Source organism: Polypterus senegalus, chromosome 12 (genome assembly GCF_016835505.1).
Source record: "Polypterus senegalus isolate Bchr_013 chromosome 12, ASM1683550v1, whole genome shotgun sequence".
Taxonomy (NCBI): Eukaryota; Metazoa; Chordata; class Cladistia; order Polypteriformes; family Polypteridae; genus Polypterus; species Polypterus senegalus.
In genome coordinates, this window is record NC_053165.1 from 136,171,599 (window position 1) to 136,196,178 (window position 24,580).

At 38.3% G+C, this 24,580-nt stretch overlaps 1 protein-coding gene across 1 annotated transcript in view; it reads right to left on the bottom strand.

Annotated features, from left to right (window-relative positions):
• The window catches only part of LOC120541688 (AP-3 complex subunit beta-2), a 104,799-nt gene that overhangs the window by 59,781 nt on the left and 20,438 nt on the right, over positions 1-24,580 (bottom strand). The window contains exons 3-7 of the mRNA XM_039773564.1: positions 16,510-16,584; positions 14,665-14,760; positions 11,097-11,257; positions 8,752-8,818; positions 3,584-3,766 (exon numbers count right to left, since the gene is read on the bottom strand). Coding sequence (XP_039629498.1) covers positions 3,584-3,766; positions 8,752-8,818; positions 11,097-11,257; positions 14,665-14,760; positions 16,510-16,584 — 582 coding nt within the window. The remainder of the gene's footprint in view (positions 1-3,583; positions 3,767-8,751; positions 8,819-11,096; positions 11,258-14,664; positions 14,761-16,509; positions 16,585-24,580) is intronic.

Below are 24,580 nucleotides of genomic sequence, written 5' to 3' on the forward strand. Positions count from 1 at the left end.
AATTTGGTACTTATTTCGGTGATATGGCGCCACTGTCGGCCGCCATATTGAACCTTTTCAACGGTCTTTGTTACTTATGGGCCCATCTTCAAGAAATTTGGTACGCAGGTTCCCAACGCTAACTGAATCCTACTTATGTACATATATACGTCCATATCTTGCAGCTCAGTCATCGTGTGAGGCGGCATTGGGTCCCCCATCCCAATGCCTCCCCCGTTGTTGGCTGCCTGCCTATAAAAGGCCATCCGTCGCTCCAGTCTCTACATTCCCTTCCTTGCTTTGCCACGGGATTCACGTCTCCCTGCTGATAACTACAGCCTTTTTATTTATTCCACGGCTTCTCCGCTGTTTTATTGTTTGTTTATTATGATTATAGTTATTGTGTAGGTATTTTAGACTTACTTTACATTGTTCAGGTACCCATTTTCTTTATCATTCCAACCATACCCCCATTAACATGTCTATCGAGGTGATCACCATCGATCAAAGAACTGTCACTTACCGAGTGGTTTCCATGCCCGGAGATGGAACCTGCCTTTTCCATTCTCTGTGTTACATATTGCACGGCCATATCAGCCTCACTCTTGATATCCGGAGGAACATTGTGTCTTATGTATTAAATGACTGGGACAGGTTCAAGGTGTGGACTGATGACGGTACAGGAGATAATTATACTACACAGGAGCACTAGAAGAGTGAAATGCTTAAGCCCTTCACCTATGGTTCTGCATGTGCATTGATGGCTGCCGGTGAATTGTTCGGTTGTCACTTTCAAGTGTACCGAAATGGCCAAATATTTTACACCTTTTGACAACCGCCAATGCCTCTTAAACATCTTAGATTGACAGGTGACGATTTCAGTAATGGACACTTTGATGTTTATGAATGTTTAAACTCTCAAAAGCTGGATGTAAAGTTATCGATGAAACCGGTTGTATACTTACAACGCTTGACAGATGCCGAATGTCACTTCAACACAAGTCCTACAAATACTGTCGTAATTGAAACAAACCATGAAACTCAAACCGATTATGACAGCAGCAATCCAAGCTGTGAGATTTGAAACAAGATTACTGTTCACATGGCCAACTGTACGTTGCATGCTCAAGAGTAAGCTCAGCGCACAGATTGGTCATATTACAACCAGAGGGCCGAACTCACAATGTGGTATACAAAGAGATCCTTAACAAATAATTATTGGTATATTTTCCCTCAGTTTAAAAAGGTTTAATTTTCTTCTTAATAAAAATTTTAAGGCAGTACTTCGCCGCTGTGAAGCGCGGGTATTTTGCTAGTGTAATAATAAAGTAGCTTTTAGTCTGTCGTACGGTGGGTAGTAAAAGTATAACTTTATTTGTATTGTCTCTGATAGCTGTCCAGGATAATGAGACTGTGGTAGACAGTCGGGGCCCTTGCCCAGCTGGGACGCCTCCATGCTGGGAGGACCAGAGGAGCCAGCCTATTCAGAGCGTTACCTCCCCCATAGCACTAGGTGGCAGCTCCCCTTGGTTGCAGTGGTGCCTAGGACTCCCACAGGGCTTCATGGGAGTTGGAGTTTGGTGCAGCCCTGCTGGGATCTGTAAGAGCGGCCAGGGGGTGCTGTAGCTGCTGCTGAGCCCTACAGAGCAGTTCCTCCGCCACACCCAGAAGTGCTGCAGGAAATAGGTCATCAAGCGCCTGGAGCACTTCGGGGTACGTTATAAAAGGAGCCAGTAAGTACTACTCTAGGAGCCAGAGTCAGAAGGAGGAAGACAAAGCTTGCCGGGAGGAGTGGAGGTGAAAAGAGAAAGAGAAGGAGAAGGAAAAAGAAAAAGGATTTGTATTGTGTACTTGTGCTATTTGGACTGTGTTTTTGCCTGTGGGAAACGGGGAAGACTTGTGCCATTTTTCTTATTCGTAAGAGTTGGTGGAAAGCCTTTAATATGGAGTCATTACAGAAAGCAAATCACAGACAATTACCAGTTGGTAAGTGTGCCCAGGACTAGTAGGGCACAGTGATTTTCTTTGAGGCATCTTTGTACACTTTTAAATGCTAAAACAATTGTGATTATACTGCCTGTTGGTGCACTTACCCTCAGTCCATCATCTTTAACTTTCATTGTTTTTCAGTCATCTTACACTTTAAACATGTTGCCACAGCACAGGCAATAAAAGTGAAAATACTGAAACAATGTAATTAGTAACATCATCCTCTAATTTTTATGCATAATCTGATATGATGGAATTGATAAATAGTCTAGCTGAATGCTGACAATCTTCTATTATTAGAAATATTAGAATGTATATAACTTACCAATAATAATAATAATATTATTATTTTACATTTTTATAGTGCTTTTCCCACCACCCTTGTCACTTTACATAGAGAGTGGGGAGCCGGTTCAGCAATCACCAATTTGCAGCATCCACCTTGCAGCCATTTTGTACTTGTATGCCTACCCCATATTAGCTATTAGATGGTGAGGGAGTGGGAGTGACACCTAGTTGATAAGGGACAGGGAATGTTTAGGTGGCCAGAATAACTAGATCATGGTGGGCAATTTAGCTTGGAGATTAGAATACACCTTTCGGTTCAAGAAGGATGCCCAGATATATTTTATGACCATAGAGAATCAGGACCTTGGCTTTACATTGCATATAAAGGATGGTGCCAATTTTTAGAGCACAGTGTCCCTGTCACTGCACTGGGGCATTGTGATCCACACTAAGACCATTGGGTAAGTGGTCATTGCTGGTATCACCAATATCAACAACACAGTACAAAGTAAATGCACTAAAATGCTTTATTTAAATGAAGATATGGTAAATTTAACAGTTTTATGTTGTATTATCATGCTATTGAGAAGAGTGTCAGGAATAATTTGTGACAGACGGGTATCAGCAAGAGTGAAAGGGAAGGTCTACAGGATGGTAGTGAGACCAGCTATGTTATATGGGTTGGAGATGGTGGCACTGACCAGGAAGCAGGAAACAGGAAACAGAGCTGGAGGTGGCAGAGTTAAAGATGTTAAGATTTGCATTGGGTGTGATGAGGATGGACAGGTGTACATTAGAGAAATGAGTACATTAGAGGGTCAGCTCAAGTTGGACGGTTGGGAGACAAAGTCAAAGAGGCGAGATTGCGTTGGTTTGAACATGTACAGAGGAGAGATGCTGGGTATATTGGGGGAAGGATGCTAAGGATAGGGCTGCCAGGGAAGAGGAAAAGAGGAAGGCCTAAGAGGAGGTTTATGGATGTGGTGAGAGAGGACATGCAGGTGATGGGTGTAACAGAACAAGATGCAGAGGACAGAAAGATATGGAAGAAGATAATCCACTGTGGCAACCCCTAACAGGAGCAGTGGAAAGAAGAAAACGAAGAAGAAGATTTACAGATTCATTAACCTTAAATGTGTAAATGGTGAAGGAAACAGCAGTGACAAAATGTATCACTTCTGGAACTAAATGATGCTGAGAAGCGGAGTCCAAGGAGAAAGTCTAAGAGACTATGTATAGCTTATTTGAATACACTAGCAATTAAATTATAACTTGCAAAGATCACTTTATAACACATTTTTTATTGTTGACATACATATTAACTTACATTTTGGTTAGGATTGAGGAACTGAGTTCTGGCATAACGAGTCAGCATGTTGATAATGACTACCTGTCCCCACTCTTCAACATCAATAAGTAAATTACACAGTTTCCGGTAATTCTTGTGGATCAGGTCAATCCGTTCAGGACACACTTCTTCAAAAGCCATCACAACACTGCCTGCTACTAGCTATGAGAGAAAAAAATGACATGTCTTTCATTAAACATCTTCTCAGCTCTTTAACAAAAAGTCAACAGTACAAAATGTGCAGCTGTGCTTTTGATTTAGTGATTATTTTGTCTAATTAGTAAATGTGCATCTGCTGCTACATTTAATCTCAATTCATCTTCTTTACTTTAATATTTTGTCAATTATACCATGTATTTATTTATTTATTTATGTATTTATTGCAAAAACTAAACTAAGAAAAACAGCACTATTATGCTACCTAAACACTTTTACAGTGACAGCAAACAACAGAACATGAGTTCCTACTCTACATTCTGTAGATGGTTGCTAATTACCCTATATACCCTACCACATCTTTGGCCTCAGAAAGATTCCCTTTCTCTGATTGTAATTCCTACAGTGGTGAGCAGATACTCACAACTAACCAACCTATTGTATTATAGACCTATTAGACGTTGGCACTTTTTCTAAGACCGATTAAACATATGAGCCATGAGTTTAGCAGTTATTCTAAATGACTAAAGGACTAGTGGATGTCATGAACTGATGCCTGTAGAACACAATCATACAAGGTCCAGCCATATTGTTTCAAGTCCAACCAAATTCTTTTAACTTAATGCTGAATGACATACTCGTGGGCACTTGTGGAAATTAAGCGGAGGATTGCATTTAGGGCTGAAGCCAGGAAACACTTCTTTACGCAGAGTCGTGGGAGTCTGGAACAAACTACTGAGGCATTGATTGAAGCAAAAACCTTGAGAACCTTTAAGAAGTATCTGGACGAGGTATTGAGACAGAATACAGTAGCTGTTAGCTAAACAAACGAGCTTGATGGACTTAATGGTCACCTCTTGTTTTCAAATTTATTATGTTCTTATATAAGGGTCACAGAACAGACCTGTAGGGTCCAGGCGTAAGAGCCCAAAGGTCAGCAAGGCCCCTTAATGATTTGGTAGGTGAACCAAACTGCACTGGCAATGATTTTCAGCCCACTGAAAAATCATTTTTTGGGTAAGATAGAAGCCTCTGTAAGAAAGAACATCTGATTTAATTATTGTACTGTGTTACTTCTGTGGTTGTTGTTTCTGCTGTACTTAGACCTAGTAGTTTTTGCTATATTGATTGGTTGAGTTTGGATATGAAATAGAGTGAAATGTAGATGGCTATATACAGTAATTATTGTTTTTTTTTAGTTATTAATTATAAGGAATATTTCATAAACATACAAACAAAGGAGAACCAATATAAATAGAAATTGCACAAAAATAGACAGTCTGTTAGTTACATCCAGAGGAAATTACTTAAACATTTATAAAACTAATTATATTTTTTAAACAATTGAAAAGTTTTCTCTTTTTCTGCATTTTTCAGATCTTTTAAAAACTATAGATAATATTTGAAATTCATCTCAAAAGTGAAGCAAGAAGGAGGATACTTGTACCATTTTTATTAACGAATATAAACTTTTCCTAAAACAATGAACACATTTATAATAATTTTTCCATGTTTCTGTTACACAAATCAGTCAGTGAGTAATTGCCTAACCTGCTTTGTCCTGTACAGGGATGCAGTGGTGTTGAAGCCTACCCCAGCTAGCATAGCAAAGCAATCCAGAAACAAACCCTGGACATGGTGTCAGTTCGTGGCAGACAAACACACACACACACACACACACACACACACACACACAGAACAATTTAGTATCAACAATCCACTTTACCTGCATGTCTGTGGACAGTGGGAGGAAACCCATGCAGACACAGGATGAACATGCAAACTCCACACATGGAAGACCCGGGACGCAAAGGCAGCAGCACTACCACTGCACCACAGTTGCACATATCAATAAAGTGCAAAACCTTTGAAGTTAAAATGCACCTTTAAGTCTTTAAAAATAAAACTTTGAAAATTAGTCCCAATAATTTTGAAACCGTACAGTGAACAAAGAGATTCACCACAGACTTTCTTTCAGCCATACAAAATGAACACAAATCACTCTGTTGATGCTTAAACTTAGAAAGTAATAATTAAACTGGATAAAACATACAAGTTTTACTGATATTTCTTTAGCCTTATTTGTAATACAACACCTGCCAAGAACTGTCCAGACTAATTTCCAATTTATAAACATCTATCCATTTTCCAACCCGCTGAATCCTATTTATAAACATTGCATTCCAAAAAGAAATCAAATAAAGAATGAAATTGGGCTTACAAATATCCCTTACGTAAGTATTGTTACATTATTTATACTTGATTTCTACACCATCTAAGACATTATTGTATGCAGCTCTACAGAACCATTCAGGTTTGGCCCACTGGATGTTTGGAGCTCAGCTTGTGAGCATCGGCAAAATCCAGCATTGTGCCATTCAGTAAGCTTTAGCAAGAACAGCCTCAGTTCAAATGAACAAGTGAAGGTGATTTTTGCGATTGGTTGTGGTGAAGGAAGGCAGCTCAGTTTGTACTGTTGCAGGGCATGTTATCAGGGGCTTTTCTGTGTTAGTTATATTTGCAAAGTATGCATAGGTTATTATGTTTTCTTCAGTTGCCAGTTCTAAACAAAAATCACACTAATCCCAATACAACTCACTGTTTGTTGTAAATTATGAGGTATATGCTGTTTGCTTAGCTAGCATAATTAAGTTATTATATAGTGAACACCACAAGTATAATCAACCTTTTGGAAGATTTTGCACTCCTTACTATATATCATATAACAGGACTTTATGTGGTTTTGCCTGTTACTGGAAAAAATTGGTAACTATACCTGTAAGAAGACACAGTATGAAAAGAACAGTTTCCAAAAGTTAGTTTAGCCCAGAAATGTAAAAACTGAGGGGAGACAGAGATATCTGCAGGAGAAGCAGGGTACAGCCAACAAACATGGAAAATACAAAATAGAAGCCACCAACTAGGAGCTGGATATTTTGCTCGGATGCACAAGAGAGACGTGCCTTGGGGGGCATATTGTTTCTTTTGTATTGGTCTGAAATGCCCAAACATTTCTTAACAGGACTGAACATTTTTACATATTTATGGTTGGTTATTGGTGATAACCTGGAACCTTCTTCCTCATCATGAACTGTGAAACATTAAATGTGGATTGTTATAGTCAGACTTTACATTTGGTTGATGTAGATTTGGTTTAAAATATGTGATCTCTTTGAATAATATAATTTGATACCCTTATGCTTCATTTTGGAAAGGTATCTGTTGTTTGAGGGGTTGTATTGGAAAGCAATTGTGATTTTTGTTTGTTTTGCCAGAGACAGGTGATAGAATACAGTAAATGTAAAAATATTTGATATGTCTTACTCTATATGTCTCAACTTCTTTTGACAGGTGTTCCTTGTCTCAAGCACATTCCCATAAAGCATGTGTAAAGGCCAAGGTGGATGGACTGGTATCCCAACCAAGAAGGAGGAAGGTTCTTTACCTGGACAGGAGGCCACAGGTGGATAAACATGCGTCCTGGTAAGGCTTGTCTGCAATAACTTTCCTGGCCAGGAAGAAATGGAGGGGCAGGGAAGGACTGTCTCTGGGAGCTATTTATTCCACCACTATGCTAGATCGCACCTTTCCTCAGGTGGAGTTCCCATTTATATCCCCACAGAGAACCTTTGGAAATGTAGTCTTGGAGAGCAGCCCTGTCGAAGTGTATGGGTTCCACCAGAGGGAGCTTTAAAAAAAGTGCATAACTGGAAGGAGGTTCCAATTGACCCGGAAGTGCCTCCAAGGTGTAGTCATTTGACACCGGAAGTATTCCTGGGTCTGGCATAAAAGAAGCCACCCAACATCATCCAGGTGAGCTGAGTCAGGAGAAGATGGACAAAGCTTGCCTGGAGGAGAGACTGTAGGAGAGAGTATTTAGTATGGAAAGAAGTCTGTGTTTGCAAGGAATTTAACCTGGATAAGGTATTTGGTTGAATAAACATCACTTTTTTATTGAGGCTCTCAACTATGTGACTACACTTGTGTTTGGGGTCTGGGGCTTTGAGGCACCCTCTAGTGTCCACAAGGGCTTATTAGACTCCGTCATTTCGAGGAGCCTTGCTTGCCTCTGGTCCGCTTTTAATACTTCCAGTCTTTGAAGGCAACTCTCAGTGTGGCTTATTGGCCTTTACTCCTCTTCATGTGTCCCACTCTTGCACTTTCACTTTTTATCGCATCATCAAAGCCAAACTGGCCAATCGCTTGCAGGAACTGGGCACACACATACACAACCGAGTCCATAGGGTTTAATTACATAGTAAATTACTGATCACCAAGTGCTTGTATAAGATTATTAGTGAGTGGGTCTTTAAGGATGAGTGTTGATAACAGCTTTATTATTATTAATCCATGCTGTGAGTGAGACTTTCTGATTATGCTGTTGCTTTGTTTTTATGTCCTATAAATACAAAAATTGGCATTTGGATGAATACCAGTTTTATTTATTTGTCAGTAGTTAGTTCTGTCTGGTTGCTGGGGTTGGGGTTGTCTTGTAAGGCTCAGGGGCCCTTGGACTTAGGAACCGTGCCTGAAAACAATTCTCTGCTTAACAAACCAAAGCCCTATGTTAGAACTCAGGTTTCTTGTAAACATTTTGGATAGCTGGGCTTGGCAGCATTGTCAGTATGAGTACTCCTCTTCTTCAATGACTGAGTGTAGGCTAGGGTATAAGAACATTCCAGGTCCCAGCAGTTCACAAATGAGCAAGAGAACCTTTTGGCTAATATACTACTTTAAAAATAGGTTTGCTTCTGAGACCCCAAGTACCTACATTATTGAAAGGGCTCTTCAGCCTTTTCCTGACACATAATTTTATGTATATTCAGTACAGATATTGTCATCCATCTATTTTCAAACTGCTTGTCCATTTCAGGGTTGTGGTGAGCCAGAAACTAGGTAAAATCTTTAACGTGCTAAGATATTATGGGCTTATATAAGAAAAGCATAATTTGCCATTCTTTTGAATGGTAAACACAAAACCATCACTTTACCGTTGTTTTATCTGCCAGCAGCTTCTCAATAACTTCTATCAGCTGATCCTTTTGTTCAGGATCCAAACTAAAAGATAAAACCAAAAGTGAATAAATAAAATGAACATGATAGACAATCGATCACAACCATACATTTTACACATACTGTATATTTTACACAGCTTCTAATTCAGCAGAGGCATCAATTGAATAAACAGAACATGAAGTCATCTGTAATATGTGTGCTGGCTTGTCTTCTCTGCAATACAAGGCAAGCTGCTAGACTGCAGCACTGTGCTCCACACTGTAAAACATGACTGAAAGAAAACCAAGGATGATGTTCAGATATGGATGAATTGAAGGCTTCCAAGCCATAACAAGCAGATAAAACATAATAACCTTTGTTTGAAAGCCAAAACTCAAACACAGTAATCTGAGAACTGAAGGTACCACTAGACATGATTTAACATGATTTATCATACACAGTATGATTACTGGCACCTCATAGCACTATGGAGTAATAGATCAGATTAACAAAACAATGACAATATGACATTCACTCATCCAAACTTTGATTAGGCTTTTTTTTTTTCAAAATTTAACATGTGTTAAATTCTCAAAATCTTTAAAATCCTTGGCTTTAACCTTGAGCATGACTTAGACTTGAAACTTCTATGTACTTACAGTAAAGCCCGAGTTTGACTCATGGTGATGTTTAAAGATTCATTTTACAGTGTAAAACCCAAACAGTATTCTGCTGCCATCATGTAGAAAAAATTACATTATGAAAATAAATTCATGAATATTTGTATCTGTTTTGCCACTCCAAGGTATCCGATCAGTATTCATGACTGGAGATGAGCTTTCAACCAACACTCAATGGCATATAAACAAAACGTTGCAAAGCCAGTTTTGGAACAAACTGAAACTGAGCCATTATTTCAGTCTAGAAATAGTGATGACCATTCTGAAACTGATGCACTGTATGACCGAACTGCTGTGATATGCCTGGTGTACATAGAAAAATGGCAAAACAATTGCAATCAACTAGAAACATAACAAAGATGTCAATCCCCTAAGAATTGTTCACAATGCAGCAACTGTCGTTCATGTCAGGGGAAATTTGGAAGTCACTAAGCTTTGCCATGTGCTAGTGTACAATACCACAAGGGGTGCGTTAATAACACAGATCAGGAGCTAACATTCTATCCCCTCATGCACAAGAAACTGTAACAAATATTATAAGAAAAATGTGTAAGTAAACACACTTCTACCATCCCCATATGGATTCTCTGTAGCTGAAGGACTTGGCTATAGCTTAACATATTTGATGGCAGAATGAAAGTATATTGACTTGATTAATGTCAACATAAAATTATGAAGGTAAGGAGTTGCAAGTGTTCAAAGACTTTTGGCTAGCGTATTCACTTTGGTATTCTTGGGACTTCTTAATTAGTTCTTTTTCGACATTACATGAATAGCCCTAGAAAATAATTTGTTCACATTTAAAAAATCAGGAGTGGTCTCCCTTTCTCGTATACTCAGATATGGGGATGGATACTTGAGGAGTAAACTGTAACACAATGATTATATTTTTATATTATGTACATTAAAGAACCATCAACAACAAATTAAATCAAATTAGTAATATATTGATAATTATTATAAAAGTAAAGTTAAATAAATCGGACTCTGCAGTTGCATGAATAAAAGGTAAAGTACCACTTCAAGTTAACAGAAATTGCCAAAAAGTTGATAGAAATCTATGTTTAGTACCTAATACTTATATGCGAAATTTGGTTGATCTAAGTGAAAGCATACTCAGGCTATCATGTTTGCATACACACACAGACACAGACAGACAGACAAACAAACATAATTCCAAAAATGGTATTTCTGGAAACAGAATGGTCTAAAACGTTGTGATTAATCAAAATCTTGAAATTGAAATTTTGGAGATTACAGTACTTTCACTAGAGGGGACTGGGCGGTCTCGTGGTCTGGAATCCCTACAGATTTGATTTTTTTTCTCCAGCTTTTGGAGTTTTTTTTTTGTTTTTTCTGTCCATCCTGGCCATCGGACCTTACTTATTCTATGTTAATTAATGTTGACTTATGTTTATTTTTTATTGTCTTCTATTTTTCTATTCATTTTGTAAAGCACTTTGAGCTACATTTTTTTGTATGAAAATGTGCTATATAAATAAATGTTGATTGATTGATTGACTATACTTCATATATGACAAACTCAGGGAGGTCTAAAACATCGAGATTCATCAAAATCTCAACATTGAATCTTTGGACGATTACAATACTTTCTCTATATTTTGTATATGAGAAAGTAAAAATTAAATCACACTGCTTACCTGTAAAGTTTGGGGATGGCGTGGGCAGCTGTTTTCCGTACATAAGGGGACATATCAGAAGCTGCTTCCTTGATTGCAAGCATCATGATGGGAACAATGATTGTAACTCTGATACTGGACAAAACCCGCAGAGCACTTGCGCGGATCAGCTGGTTGGGGTCCTGATAAAAAAAAAGAAAACTATCAATGTAAAGACTACTGTGCTCAGATGGAAATGGCATTGAAGGCAAAAAGGACACTCACAGTCAAGGACACAGCCCTAAAAAGCCCTGATAGATAGACCCCTGTGGAGCTCCTTAGGGTATCACAGACCCTGGCTGAAGATTGCTATGGAACCTGGAGTCTGAGCAAGTACTTACTGTAGCTGGTGAAAGGAACTGCCTTCTTGACACAGAAAAACAAACTAATGCTCCAGAGGAAATGATTAATATATATTCAGAAGTGTGTTTTGTATACAGTATACACACACACAAATACAGTATATCTAAACTAGCTGTGTAAGACCATGCTGTAAAAAGCTGGCGTCCTAGAAACTATTCAAATTGTCAGAAAAAAAATTGAAATGTACAGATGTCACAAATAATTTTTATCATTGTATCACAAGCCCTTAATAAGTCACACTGCAATGAGATGAATGACCACTTTACCAATGACTGAAAGAAGCCTTTGTGAGAGTCTTATTATATAAAACATATGTGACTAATAGATGTGTTATAGGTATTACCTAAGCTAAAGTGTTTCCAATCTGTAGATGATTGTACAATTATAAAGAACTAGCCATGTACGCCCAACTACGTTGCGCGTGTTAAAATTGTCTGTGAAGGGCTCCCTGTTTAAACGTGGCTGCCAGTTGTGAACTGGGCCCTTCGTCGCACAGCATTATGATTTTTTATAAGGGAAATAAAATTACAAAAGAAAACCCTTGGATATTGGTTCGATAGGAATTGTCTACTCGGAATCACTGTCCGAATCGTAATTATGCGGTGGTGTAGGAGCATTTCTGCTTCTGTCCATTCACAGTCTGTCTCGTTTTAACGATGCTGTCATTTCCTCTCACGATGTCTTCTCAACCTTTCTCCAATCTCGCAGGTTGCTTTGTGGCAATCTAAAGAGTAAGGCAATATACACGGATCAATGGTTATAAAAGGGGGACACATAGGTATCCAGGCTGTTTAAAGCATAAATATGGATCACTTCACTGACATGTGAGCAAGCCACGGTACAACTGTGAGACGCTGAGCACTCGCCGGCTACAACATAACAATAATAATTTCCGGAACATGCTGTTACGTTGTCATTCATTTTACCCACTGTCTTTCTTTCAATCATATGTTACGTAAGCACGTACCTTTTATCTTTGACAAACTCATTCTCTAACCAGGCCTCAGGAGCTAACCAGCGTAATACTGTCCACCACCCCTTTCGTTATTCCATCCGTGAGTAACAACAACATACTAAACTGGGATGTGGTCTGTGCATGCGTGGAATTCGCGGACAAACAAAGATCAAGATCTAAATAAAGATCTCTTTAGTTACTTTAAAGCACAACAATATGTTTAGTTTGAATGTCTGTGTTTTAAGGTGTGACTGGAGTACTACAGTCTTCAGTAGTATAAGCCTGGAGGAGATTCTTAATGCAATGCCTATGTTTTAGCTGTCTCTCTACTGCCATCTAGTGCTTCTTCTTCTAATTCATTCGCGGACAAACAAAGATCAAGATCCAAATGAAGATTATATAGAGAGATTATGGTAATGTACAGTATGTGAGCTGTTACCTTTATGACAGAAAAAAAATGGATTCAGTATTTCATGTAACTACATGGTAATTATTTTATTTACCCTTTTGTCTGGTTAAGATATGCTATATTAGGAAAATAAAGTAAATATACAGTTAAAGGGCATTTACTATCTTTTCTAATAATCTAACATAATTAGCTATCGGGGACAAATATTTTTGCCACAGTGTTGAACATTATAATACCCCTGAAATTGTATCCACATTTCTTATGAAATTAGAAAACACAGAACTGAAAGTGGGCCCTCATTTCTCTCCTGGATTAAATGTAACAAATCCTGTCCCTTTCAGTGCCCCTTCTCCCTGTTTGAACTGCTGCCCACCAAAAGACCTATGCATGTCACTGGGAACGCTGGTCAATGAGAATCCCAACTGATAATTTTGTAGATGATACTTTGATCAAAGTTTCTGAAGTAGCTATGGAGCTGTAAGGGCAGTAATCTCATACTAGTCTTCAGGATATGATCACCTAACTGCTGAAAAATTACATGTCTTATATGCATACAATCATTTTCAAATTAACTTAATTCCTTTTAGAATTGTGGAGGATTGTAGTCTACCCTATAGGCACTAGGCTCAAGGCAGGAAACACCCCTAAACAGGGTGTCAGTCTACTGCAGTGCACACACATGTTGGCATTCATGTTCACATATACTGGGGTCAATTACAAGTTTCCAGTTCACCTGACCTGCACAATTACTGATAAAGAAAGTTAATCATTTGAAAGGGAGACACCCAGTTGGCCATTTGTTAGTTTGTGTCTGTAAAAAGACTGTGTGCTGCTTGTAGGAATATGCTATCACGTAATAGGCATTTGTTTATCTTCTTGTCAGGATTGGACTTTGTTTTTCATGACACTGAAATGAACAAACCAAACATTTTGGGGCACTGAAATAATTCAACATATTTTAGATTTGTAGAATAACTTACTTAACCTTCATAATCTTTCTTGGCTTTGTGTCTGCACTTGTGTCCCATGTTACATTAGTCCGTTTCCTCCTTGCTTACCCTTCTGCTCCTAACAGCATTTTGAATGCATTTGTCAGTCAGAACTCCAGGTGTGCTAAGCTGTATTAAAAGCATCAATCCATCCCTCCCTTTCCTAACTAACTTACTGAATTTAGGGTGCCAGGAATACTTGTTGCAAGGTAACAACCAACCTTGGTGAAGCACCAGAACATGTACAATTCAGAGTTGCTGAGTAAATCAACTTGGATATGGGAGAAAACCCGTCGTAAATGCAGAAATACAGAATTTCACACAGCAGCGCCCATGCCAAGTTTTGAGCCGAGCATCACGCTGTCCTAGAAATTCACTAAATGTGCATTGGATATTGTTTGAATAAAGAAATATAGGATAGTAAGCTTATGTCTTATATTACATAAAGAGCACAGCCTTTAAATTTAGTGGCATAGAAAAACAAAGATGATGAGGATGATCTGCATTTCTTCTAAACTGTTCCAGCATTGCTGCTGTTATGAATAAGAATAAGAAAAGAAATTATCAAAAGTCAGACATTTTGAATCAAAATGTTAACTTTATCTTTTACTTCATGCTGTACATTATTTGAGCCATGTAGTTGGAGCAACGGCTTAACTAAATTAAAGTTCATTTTCAACATATTGACTAAATAAATAAAATGTGTTTGATTTAAAGTATGTGTTGTCACTCCTGTTGATGCAGGTATTAGGAAAGAAAATATGAATCAATGCTTAAAGGTATAAAAAAAGTGAATGAATGAGAATGGATATACTGCAGACTAAATATTCTTACCTTTAAACCTCTTTGGAAGGTAGAAATGGAAAGAAGAGCCAGGTCTTGCTGCTCCTCTGCATATCTAACTAAATACACATACACTAATTTCTTTACCTGTGAAAAAAAGGGAAAATTATTAAAATTATTCATAACAGGAGTACTTAGCAGCTCTTGGAAGAAAATCCTGTTTTTTTAACTGAGTTAGGAGTTATTTTTACTGATTTGCTGAGCTCTACACTTTTTCTAAATTGTGACACTCTCAGGAGACAGTGCTAGAAACTTTAGATTGGACTGGCTCAATTTCTTTGACTAAGTTCAAAGAGGTGGACTGAAGATTTAATAGAGAAGTCTGACTTGAGATACTTATAAACAGACATACATTCTTTAACTCGGTTAATCCGTTTTAGGGTTGCAGGGCACTGAAATCCATCCCATTACCATTGGGCACAAGGTGGGAAACAACAGTGTACAAGACAACAGTCCAACATGGGAGCACCAGCGTACAACACCCACACTCATTCACTTGCACTGGATTAATTTCAAGGCACCAGTTAAACTACCATGTGAATCTTTCCAGTAAAATACATGAATCTGTAGAAAAACCTTTGAAACAACAGGATGAACCAGCAGAGTAAGTCAAGGTTCATCTACAATAAATAAAAACAACAAGTACAGATATAACTTGAACATTACTTTTTAACATAGTGTCCTAGCTTATAGATAAATACCGTATTTACTAGTGTGCCACGCGCCCTCGTGTAAGACGGCACCCTAATTTTTACAAAGAAAATCGCGAAAAAAGTTTTGCCCTGTGTACAAGGCGCATTGTAATTGTATAGGAAGCGTTTAGAGAGAGAGAGAGAGTGCTGTCGAGCGAGAGAGAGTGTGAGCAAGCGAGAGACCGTGAGTGTGCGAGCAAGTGAGCGAGAGAGAGTGAGTGCGCAAGCAAGCGAACGAGAGTGTGCGAGCAAGCGAACGTGAAAGCGCGAGTGGGCGAGCAAACGAGTGAGAGAGAGAGCGCGAGTGAGCAAGCAATCAACCGAGAGTGAGCGCGAGCAAGTGAGCGAGAGAGAGAGCATGAGTGGGCGAGCGAGAGAGAGTGCGAGAGAGCGAGCCCAAGCAGAAAAAGTAAACATTACAGAATTACATTTCCTCGTGTATGACGTGCACCTGATTTTCTATTGCTAATTTTCGGGAAAAAATGTGCGCGTGGTACATGGGTAAATATGGTAGATAGATAGTGAAAGGCACTATATGATAGATAGATAGTGAATAGTACTATATAATGATAGATAGATAGATACTGCAGATAGTGAAAGGCACTATATAACATTAAATAGATAGTGTCACACACGCATGTTTAGGGGACAACCAAAGGGCCTGAATAAATGTAGTTCCACGCCGGACCAGGGGGTGGTAAAGTGCGCTAATTCCTTACAGACCATTCCTGGGAAATCCCGGCCTGTTTTGGGGTAGCCAGTGATGTCACTTCTGGTTCCGGTCCTGATGACATCACTTTCCCTGTGAGGGTTTAAAAGCTGCCATCTTACAGATGATACTTTTGGACTGAGTTGTGTGAACATGTCTTTGTCTTTTGACAGATTTTGCAGCTGGGAAATATTATACAGGTGGCTGCCCCAAACCTTCCCAATGTCTCATGGTTATTCTTGTGACAATGGCGTAGCCAGCAGGATGGAAGAATCCCAGAGGAAAACTGGATCAGATCTGACTTATTCTTGTGACAAAAGAGAGATAGCTAGATAGTGAACAGCACTATATAACTAGATAGATAGATAGATAGATAGATAGATAGATAGATAGATAGATAGATAGATAGATAGATAGATATTTTCATTGACAAACCTCAATATTTTTACAGGCTACATTCTTGACCACAGCTGGAAAAAGGTCAGAAGCATTCTTTCCCCTGGCAATCATCTGCAGAAAAAGACAACATATATTGCACTTTTTTGAAATATTGAAAAGATATCAAAAAATACTTTTCAAAATTAGAAATACTTCTGAACCATTTCCAATATGCTTTAAGACTTATCTATATAAGAGTTTCTATAAGCAACCCTACCATAAAATGGAAATCTGGGAGTTGGAGCAGAAATTAGAAAATGTTCTTCAGTACCAATGCATATTGCCTTCATTATTTGGCTGTTGTATCTGGGAACGTGAATGGGCAAAATGATTTTGACATTTCATCATTCAGTATGTTTAATTTTCAGAAAGGAGCTGTAAGTAGGTTTGTTCAGTATCTACAATCAAAATATTATTAAAGCATAGTGCTTAACGTAAAAAGTAAGTTTTTACAGAAATTTAAACTAATTTATTAATTTAGAGACGTGAAAATCAGGTCTCTAATATCCAGATTTTTATGGGACACAACAGACCCAACCATTAAGTGGCCATTAAGTATTCCTGTTGGATATTGAAATGTGCCAATGGCCCGTTGGGAGCCCCTTTTCTCTTCTCCTTTCTCCCTTTTTTCCTCTCTTAAGTTAAAATTCAGAAAATTCATTTGAGCCTCCTCGTTTAATATGCCTCATAGATACAGAGGAAAACTGAAAAGCATTTAGGGTTTTTAAATGTCTAGCATTCTCCCACTCCAATTTTTTATAATCTACCTAAGCACATCTCTTTCCTCCATGCACCTGTCATAAGATGATATCTGATGCCTCTAGACACCAAATATCATAATCTCTGAGGTCTGACTTTGAAGTTCCATCCTCATCTTTCTTTTTCATACTTGTAAGAACAGTAGGTTTTTAAAGCTTATACTGTATTCATCACTCTCCTTCATTCTATGTATCCGCTCTACAAATTCTTTATTTCTTTACTTCACTGTGTATGCTGTGTATTACAGCATAGAGCAGCTTGTCACAGTCTACCCAAATGACCACTGGGCAGTAAGACATTTTGTCTGCTCCTCCTATAACCTGGACTTCTCTATTTAAAAACATTACCATCTCATCTTGAAACCATAACAATCAGAAAGTGCAATTGAAGTTCATAAAGAACTTGTATGTTACCCACCAGAGATGTTATAAAATGGGCAGAGGATATAACCCTAACTACCAGACTGGGACAGAGAATGGTTGATGAACACTGATCTATTTAATTTTAATCTAACCCTAATACCTGTTCCTGGGTAGGGAGTCTGAAATGGGGCATCTGTCTGGCCAGGGCACTTTTCACTTTTCTTTGTTCTCTGTTTTTATGATAATGCCAATATTCAGGGCTTGTTCAAGCATAAGTGAGGGGAATGGGGAGGAGATCAATTAATATAATTCTAGTTTAATTTTTAATCTTTGTTACTATTTTTTTATGGTTGTTTGTTATCCCTTTTCTTTCAGCAATTTATATTCAATATAAACTAGATCCCGAAAAACGTGCTTCAATAAAGATTTACAATGGAAATTTAATTAGTATTCCTACCAATTTACTACTAAAAAATTAATTACCTTGCTGCTCTCTCAGTAAAACAATGACCCTACTTATTCATAATTGATTTATTTTTTGTGTGTATGTCTTCTGTCACATGTTTCATGTTACAGTACATTAGAGAGGCTGCTCTCGTTAGGGGTTGCCACAGTGGATCATCTTCTTCCATATCCTCCTGTCCTCTGCATCTTGTTCTGTTACACCCATCACCTGCATGTCCTCTCTCACCACATCCATAAACCTTCTCTTAGGCCTTCCTCTTTTCCTCTTGCCTAGCACCTCCATCCTTAGCACCCTTCTCCCGTTATACCCAGCTTCTCTTCTCTGCAAATGTCCAAACCAATACAATCTCGTGTCTTTGATTTTGTCTCCCAATTGTCCAAACTGGGCTGACCCTCTAAGGCACTCATTTGTAATCCTATCCATCCTCGTCACATCCAGTGCTAATCTTAGTGTCTTTAACTCTGCTACCTCCAGCTTTGTCTCCTGCTTTCTGGAAAGTGCCACCATCTCCACCCCATATAACATAGCTGGTCTACATCCTGTAGACCTTCCCTTTCACTCTGGCTTATACCCGTCTGTCACAAATTACTCCTGACACTCTTCTCCACCCACTGCAATCTCTTTCTCACCTCTCTTCCACAATCCCCATTACTCTGTACTGTTGATCCCAAGTACTGTATTTAAACTCATCCGCCTTTGCCAACTCTACTTCTTGAATCATCACCATTCCACCGACTTCCCTCTCATTCACACAGGTATTCTGTCTTGTTACTGCTGATCTTCATTCCTCTCCTCTCTAGAGCATATCTCCACCTCTCCAGGGTCTCCTCGACCTGCTCTCTACTCTCACTACAAATCTCAACGTCATCAGCAAACATCATAGTCCATGGAGACTCCTGTGTAATCTCGTCTGTCAACCTGTCCATCACCATTGCAAATAAGGCAGGGATCAGAGCCGATATCTGATGTAATCCCACCTCCACCTTGAAGGCATCAGTCACTCCTACTGCAGACCTCACCACTGTCACACTTCCTTTGTATATATCCTGTACCACTCTTACGTACTTCTCTGCCACTCCCAACATCCTCATATAATACCACAGCTCCTCTCGAGGCACCCTGTTTTATGCTTTCTCGAGGTCCACAAAAGCGCAATGTAAATCCTTCTGTGCTTCTCTTACTTCTCCATCAACACCCTCAGAGCAAACATTACATCTGTGGTGCTCTTTCTTGGCATGAAACCATACTGCTACTCACTAATCATCACCTCCCTTCTTCACCGAGATTCCACTAACATGACTGATGAAAAGCTGACTGATTCAGTTTTCCTATCCATCTTTTAAACACAATTTGACCTTGGGGTTGCAAGGAGCTAAGTCTATCTTGGCAATAACAAGCATTGAAAAGTGGATGCCAGTGTGTTGCAGGAAAACACTTATACATATATACATACATATACAACATCAGTTTATGCCACCATCAAAATAATGGCCTGTCTTTATTGTCATTTTTAGCTTGAATGGAAGGTTCAAAAGGTGGACAGTCACTCAAACTCATTTTAGACAATTGGCCTGATCTGTTTAGCTGTTCCTTTTATTTAGGTAGTGTTTTCAATCTCCCCCTGTACAATCTCCCACACTATCTTTGAACTGCTGGAGAGTTCATTACATCATGATCACAACTGAGCTGTTCTTGTTATTACATTTAATAATGAAAGACCTTTTTTAGCACACTGTTTCATACTAGGTGATTTTTTTTTAATGTTTTACAGCTTATTGGATTATTGGCAGAAACATGTTATTATCACCCAGGTATTCACGGCAGCCCGGTTTAAAAAATGCCACGCATACCCTTATTGTAAGGATTATTGGTCTCTGAGAAATCGAGTTAACACAAGTAGGTTTCTCGGTGAGTAACCCACGTATTTGGCCCTGAAAAAGCTTAACCTTGTTTCACTTAATAATAATAACAGTAATAATTCTTTACATTTATATGGCGCTTTGATTGGGGAGCCACTTCAACTACCACTAAGGCGCAGCATCCACCTGGATGATGTGATAGCAAACATTTTCACTCCGGTACGCTCACCACACATTAGCTGTTAAGTGGTGAAGTGGTGAAAGAGAGAGACAATTAGAGACAGGGGATGATTAGGGGACCAGAGTGACTAGACTTCGGTGGGTAATTTAGCCTGGACATTTGGGATACTCCCAGCTCTTTATGAAGGGATTTTTTATGACCACAGAGAGTGAGAACCTCAGTTTTATATCTCATCTAGAGAAAGACAACACCATTTTTACATCCCAGGGTCCCCATCACTGCACTGAGGCATTGGGATCCACATTCAGAGCACAGGGTAAGCGACCCCTCCTGGCCTCACCAACACCTCTTCCAGCAGCAACCCAAGCTTTTCCTAGATGCTCTCCCATTCAAATACTGGATTAAGGACTTCGTACATGTCTTTGCTTCGCACAGCAGCCACATGTAGAAACTGATGGAAGCATCCGCAAAGATACATTTCCTGAAGCAAATGCTTAGGTGATTAGATTATTGCTTTACTCTGGTTGAAATTATCTATATGTTGAAACACTGTTGGGCGGCACGGTGGAGTAGTGAGTAGCAGCCTCGCAGTTAGGAGACCCGGGTTCGCTTCCTGGGTCCTCCCTGCGTGGACTTTGCATGTTCTCCCCATGTCTGCGTGGGTTTCCTCTGGGTACTCCAGTTTCCTCCCACAGTCCAAAGACATGCAGATTAGGTGCATTGGCGATTCTAAATTGTGTGTGTGTGCACTGCGGTGGGCTGGCACCCTGCTCGGGATTTGTTTCCTGCCTTGTGCCCTGTGTTGGCTGGGATTGGCTCCAGCAGACCCCTGTGACCCTGTGTTAGGGTATAGTGGGTTGGATGATGGATGGATGGATGAAACAATGTTACAGGAGGGCCAGTGTTCATACCACAAAACTTTGTGGGTTTGCATTTGGGGAGGGAAAAAAAAGATGGATGTTATTTACTTCACAGCAAATGAAGGACTAAACATATTTATAAAACACAAAAAAATGATCACGTTTGGCTGTGTTTCTGTTTACTGTATATACTCAAGTATATACTTAAGTTCTCCCGCAAATAAGTCAGGGCTTGATTTTACCATATAATTTCCAATATTTTATAATGTCGGTTGTAGTATAAATCGAATGCAGAAAACTCATGCTATTGGTCCAAGAGATTATGATATGCTAATGCCCACCTGTAAGAGCAACTACGGAACACACTGCCTTTTTTTTCTATGCATTGTGCCTACGTGACCCCACAGTAATACCCGGACTACTCTGAAGCGATGTTTGCACTGTTTAGTGTTTTTTGTATCTCACACCCTGATACATCTTTATCATAAGAGCATCCCTTATCTACGATGGAATATTTGATCAGAAGAAAATATGAAACTGGTTTTAAACTAAAAGTCCTTGAAATTGCGAAAGAAATTGGTAACTGCACTGCTGCAACAAAATTTAATGTGTTTGAGAAACTGGTGTGTGATTGGAGGAAGCAAGAAGATGTAAAACACATTTTTTTAAAAAGTGTTGTATTTTTGAACAGGCATATAAGTAGGGGTCTGATTTAATGATCGATTTTTAGGATTTCAAGACCCGACTTATATGCGAGTATATATGGTAGTTTCATGAAAGTTCATACATGACCTTCGGATATAGTAACAGATGCAAGCCAGTCAAATATGCAGGTTTTCATACAAAGGAATAAAAAATAACACACTGATTGCAACACAGTACATATTATAATAAGTAACTATATAACATATTTAGTTACATTTTTTGGAAGTAATGAGTGATGTAACAAAGTTACATTAAAAAGTAATGTCCCCCACATTACTTGGGAAACACGAGGCTCCATGCTTCAGCTGTTGATGATATTTCATCTGTTTTATGACACTGGAATGTTTTAAGGAAAACTCAACAAATGGACTGACACATGTAAATGGGTTTTTTTAAAAAAAAAAACAAAAAAACAGGTTTCTGCCTTAACCACATTACTCACATTATCACAGTTGTGTGCATGTAAACCCATTCACTAATAAGGCTAGCTTCTGAGAAATACCAAAGCATTTCCTCCTTAGACCAAGAATGTGGTCTGTTCACGTGTAAGGATCAAGTTGGCAAATTCAGTGGGTTATATTTATAAAAATTCTATTAAATCTGTAATGATCTGTGAACTTCAGAGCTAATAGTAATGTCTTAATTAATTTACATACAGTAATAGGAGTTGGTGTTTTTGCAGAAGTTGTTGTACATGTCTACGACTGTTCAATTATAGAGTTACTCTTTTCCAAACAATGTGTCACTGAGTTATTGGAACCCACAATAAAAGCAAATACAAATCAATACCAAATAAAATGTTGACAACAAATGCTGTCAATAAATTGTTTTCAAAACCAATTAATAAATCAGCTTTGATCAATTGTGTCAGGCCATATCAATGGGTCACAAATTGTACTGCCTACTGTCATTTGTTTCAGTGGATTTCTTGCTTATGAAGAAGTAGTTCATCTGAAAAGGCTCTCCCACTTCAAAAAAAATTGTTTCCTAAATTAATCTATAAGCATATCATAAAAATAGTATATCAACAGATGGAGAATTTTGAATTTTAAACCTTAACAGATTATAGCTGTTTCTTTTTTTAATAAACCAGACCATCAATCAGTACAAAAATAACAAGTTTCAGATTTTGCGCTAAACATAATTTGAATGCAAAAATCCATACTGTATATAAATAGTAGCATAAAAAGTCCTTCTGTTCAAGATCCTTTTCCCACAATACAGTATCTCAAGCTGGTTAAGCTACAGGGCAAAAAATGAACTGGACAAACAATCTTGTTTGTAGGTATGTATAAAAAATTATTCTTATATGCATCACTAAAAAAATGATGTCATGTCTTTATGGAGAATGGAAATAACAAACTTTCTAATAGAATGGCTGTCTATGGAGAACAATACTGGACCACAGCAAACGGTATAAAAACATCCATGAAAAAAATCTCATATTACTCGTGTTGCATAATCCAAGTATCATACAAGTGGCCATCAAGTCATCTAATCACATACTCACAAGAGGCAAGATGAATTCTTCTGAACTGAAGATAGAACTCTTGACCAAGAAATGAGGCAGGTATTCAATTGAAAAGCTCAATCCTGAGTGAATGTACTTCCTCTGTATATCCTTATGTGATTTTCTGGAAGTATTTATTTATTTTAGTTTTATTGATTTTATTGTAATCATTCCCTACAAATAGATCAATTTTTACAAAAAATAGAATTGAAAATAAATCAACCCCCACCCCATGGAAGTATTTATTTACTGATACCTTAGCAGAAATGCATGTATTTTGTCTATTGAGAACATATGGCTGGATGACTTGATGAGTGGATTATGTGTAGATTTTTATTTTGTTTACTGTGGTCTTGTTTTGGCCTCCATAGACACCCATTCCATCAGAAAGTTTGTTTTATCCGTTCTTCAAGAAGACACTAAATTAAAATACTTTCTTGGCCATCACTATAATCTGCATGGAGTAATTAACATAAAAAATAAACATCTTTGGGTAAATAATTCTAAGAAAAAATAAAATATAGATGCCAGTTTATAACAGACATGGCAAATACCTGAAGTTGCAAAACAGACTTTGACTATTGTTATATAAAACATCTACACGTGGAAGTGTGTGTCTGTCCGGCCCGGAAGTGAGAGGTGGAGTCAGGGTAATGGCTCCACCTCCGAGGAAACAGAAAACTTGCTTAGTCGCTAATAACACAAGCGAGGCCAGCACGTCAGCAAAATGAAATCTCAGAAGAAAGACAAAAATGTCGCTTAGCCACTAACATCGGCAAACTAGTATCCATTTTACTTTTCCTCAGAGTAGTTCCTTTCAATTAACTGATATCTCTACATTTCAGTTTATTTTCTGACGATTTGAATAGTTTCTAGGATCCCGGGCTTTTTACAGCACGGGCTTAAACAGTTAGTCATTATATAAAAACTAAAAGAAAGAGTCTTTTTAAAAAGATTTTTTTATTCTAGGGTGATCAACTCAGTACTGAAAACTACAGTTTCTGGTTTGCCAGTATAATCAAAGTTTGCTCAATCAATCGACCCTCGCCTGTCCCATGCTTGTAATTTCTATTTAGTCCTTTCAAACATACATAAACAAATCATTTGTTCTTTTTACTTTAAAAGGTAGTCTCGCTCGTAACAGCTTAGCATTCAAATGGATTTGAACAACTCCTTCTACTGGTGTAGTTAAATAATTGGATTTAATCCTGGCCAGGTCTAATTTAATCAATTTATTACAGTCTGTCAATGCACTCCCTAAACTAGGCAACAGAAATCAAAGACGCACTTTGTAATATTTAGTTTATGTGATGAATCGGTGCCTTGTCTATTGGTGGTGCTGCCCTTGTGTCCAATTGTGCCAGCA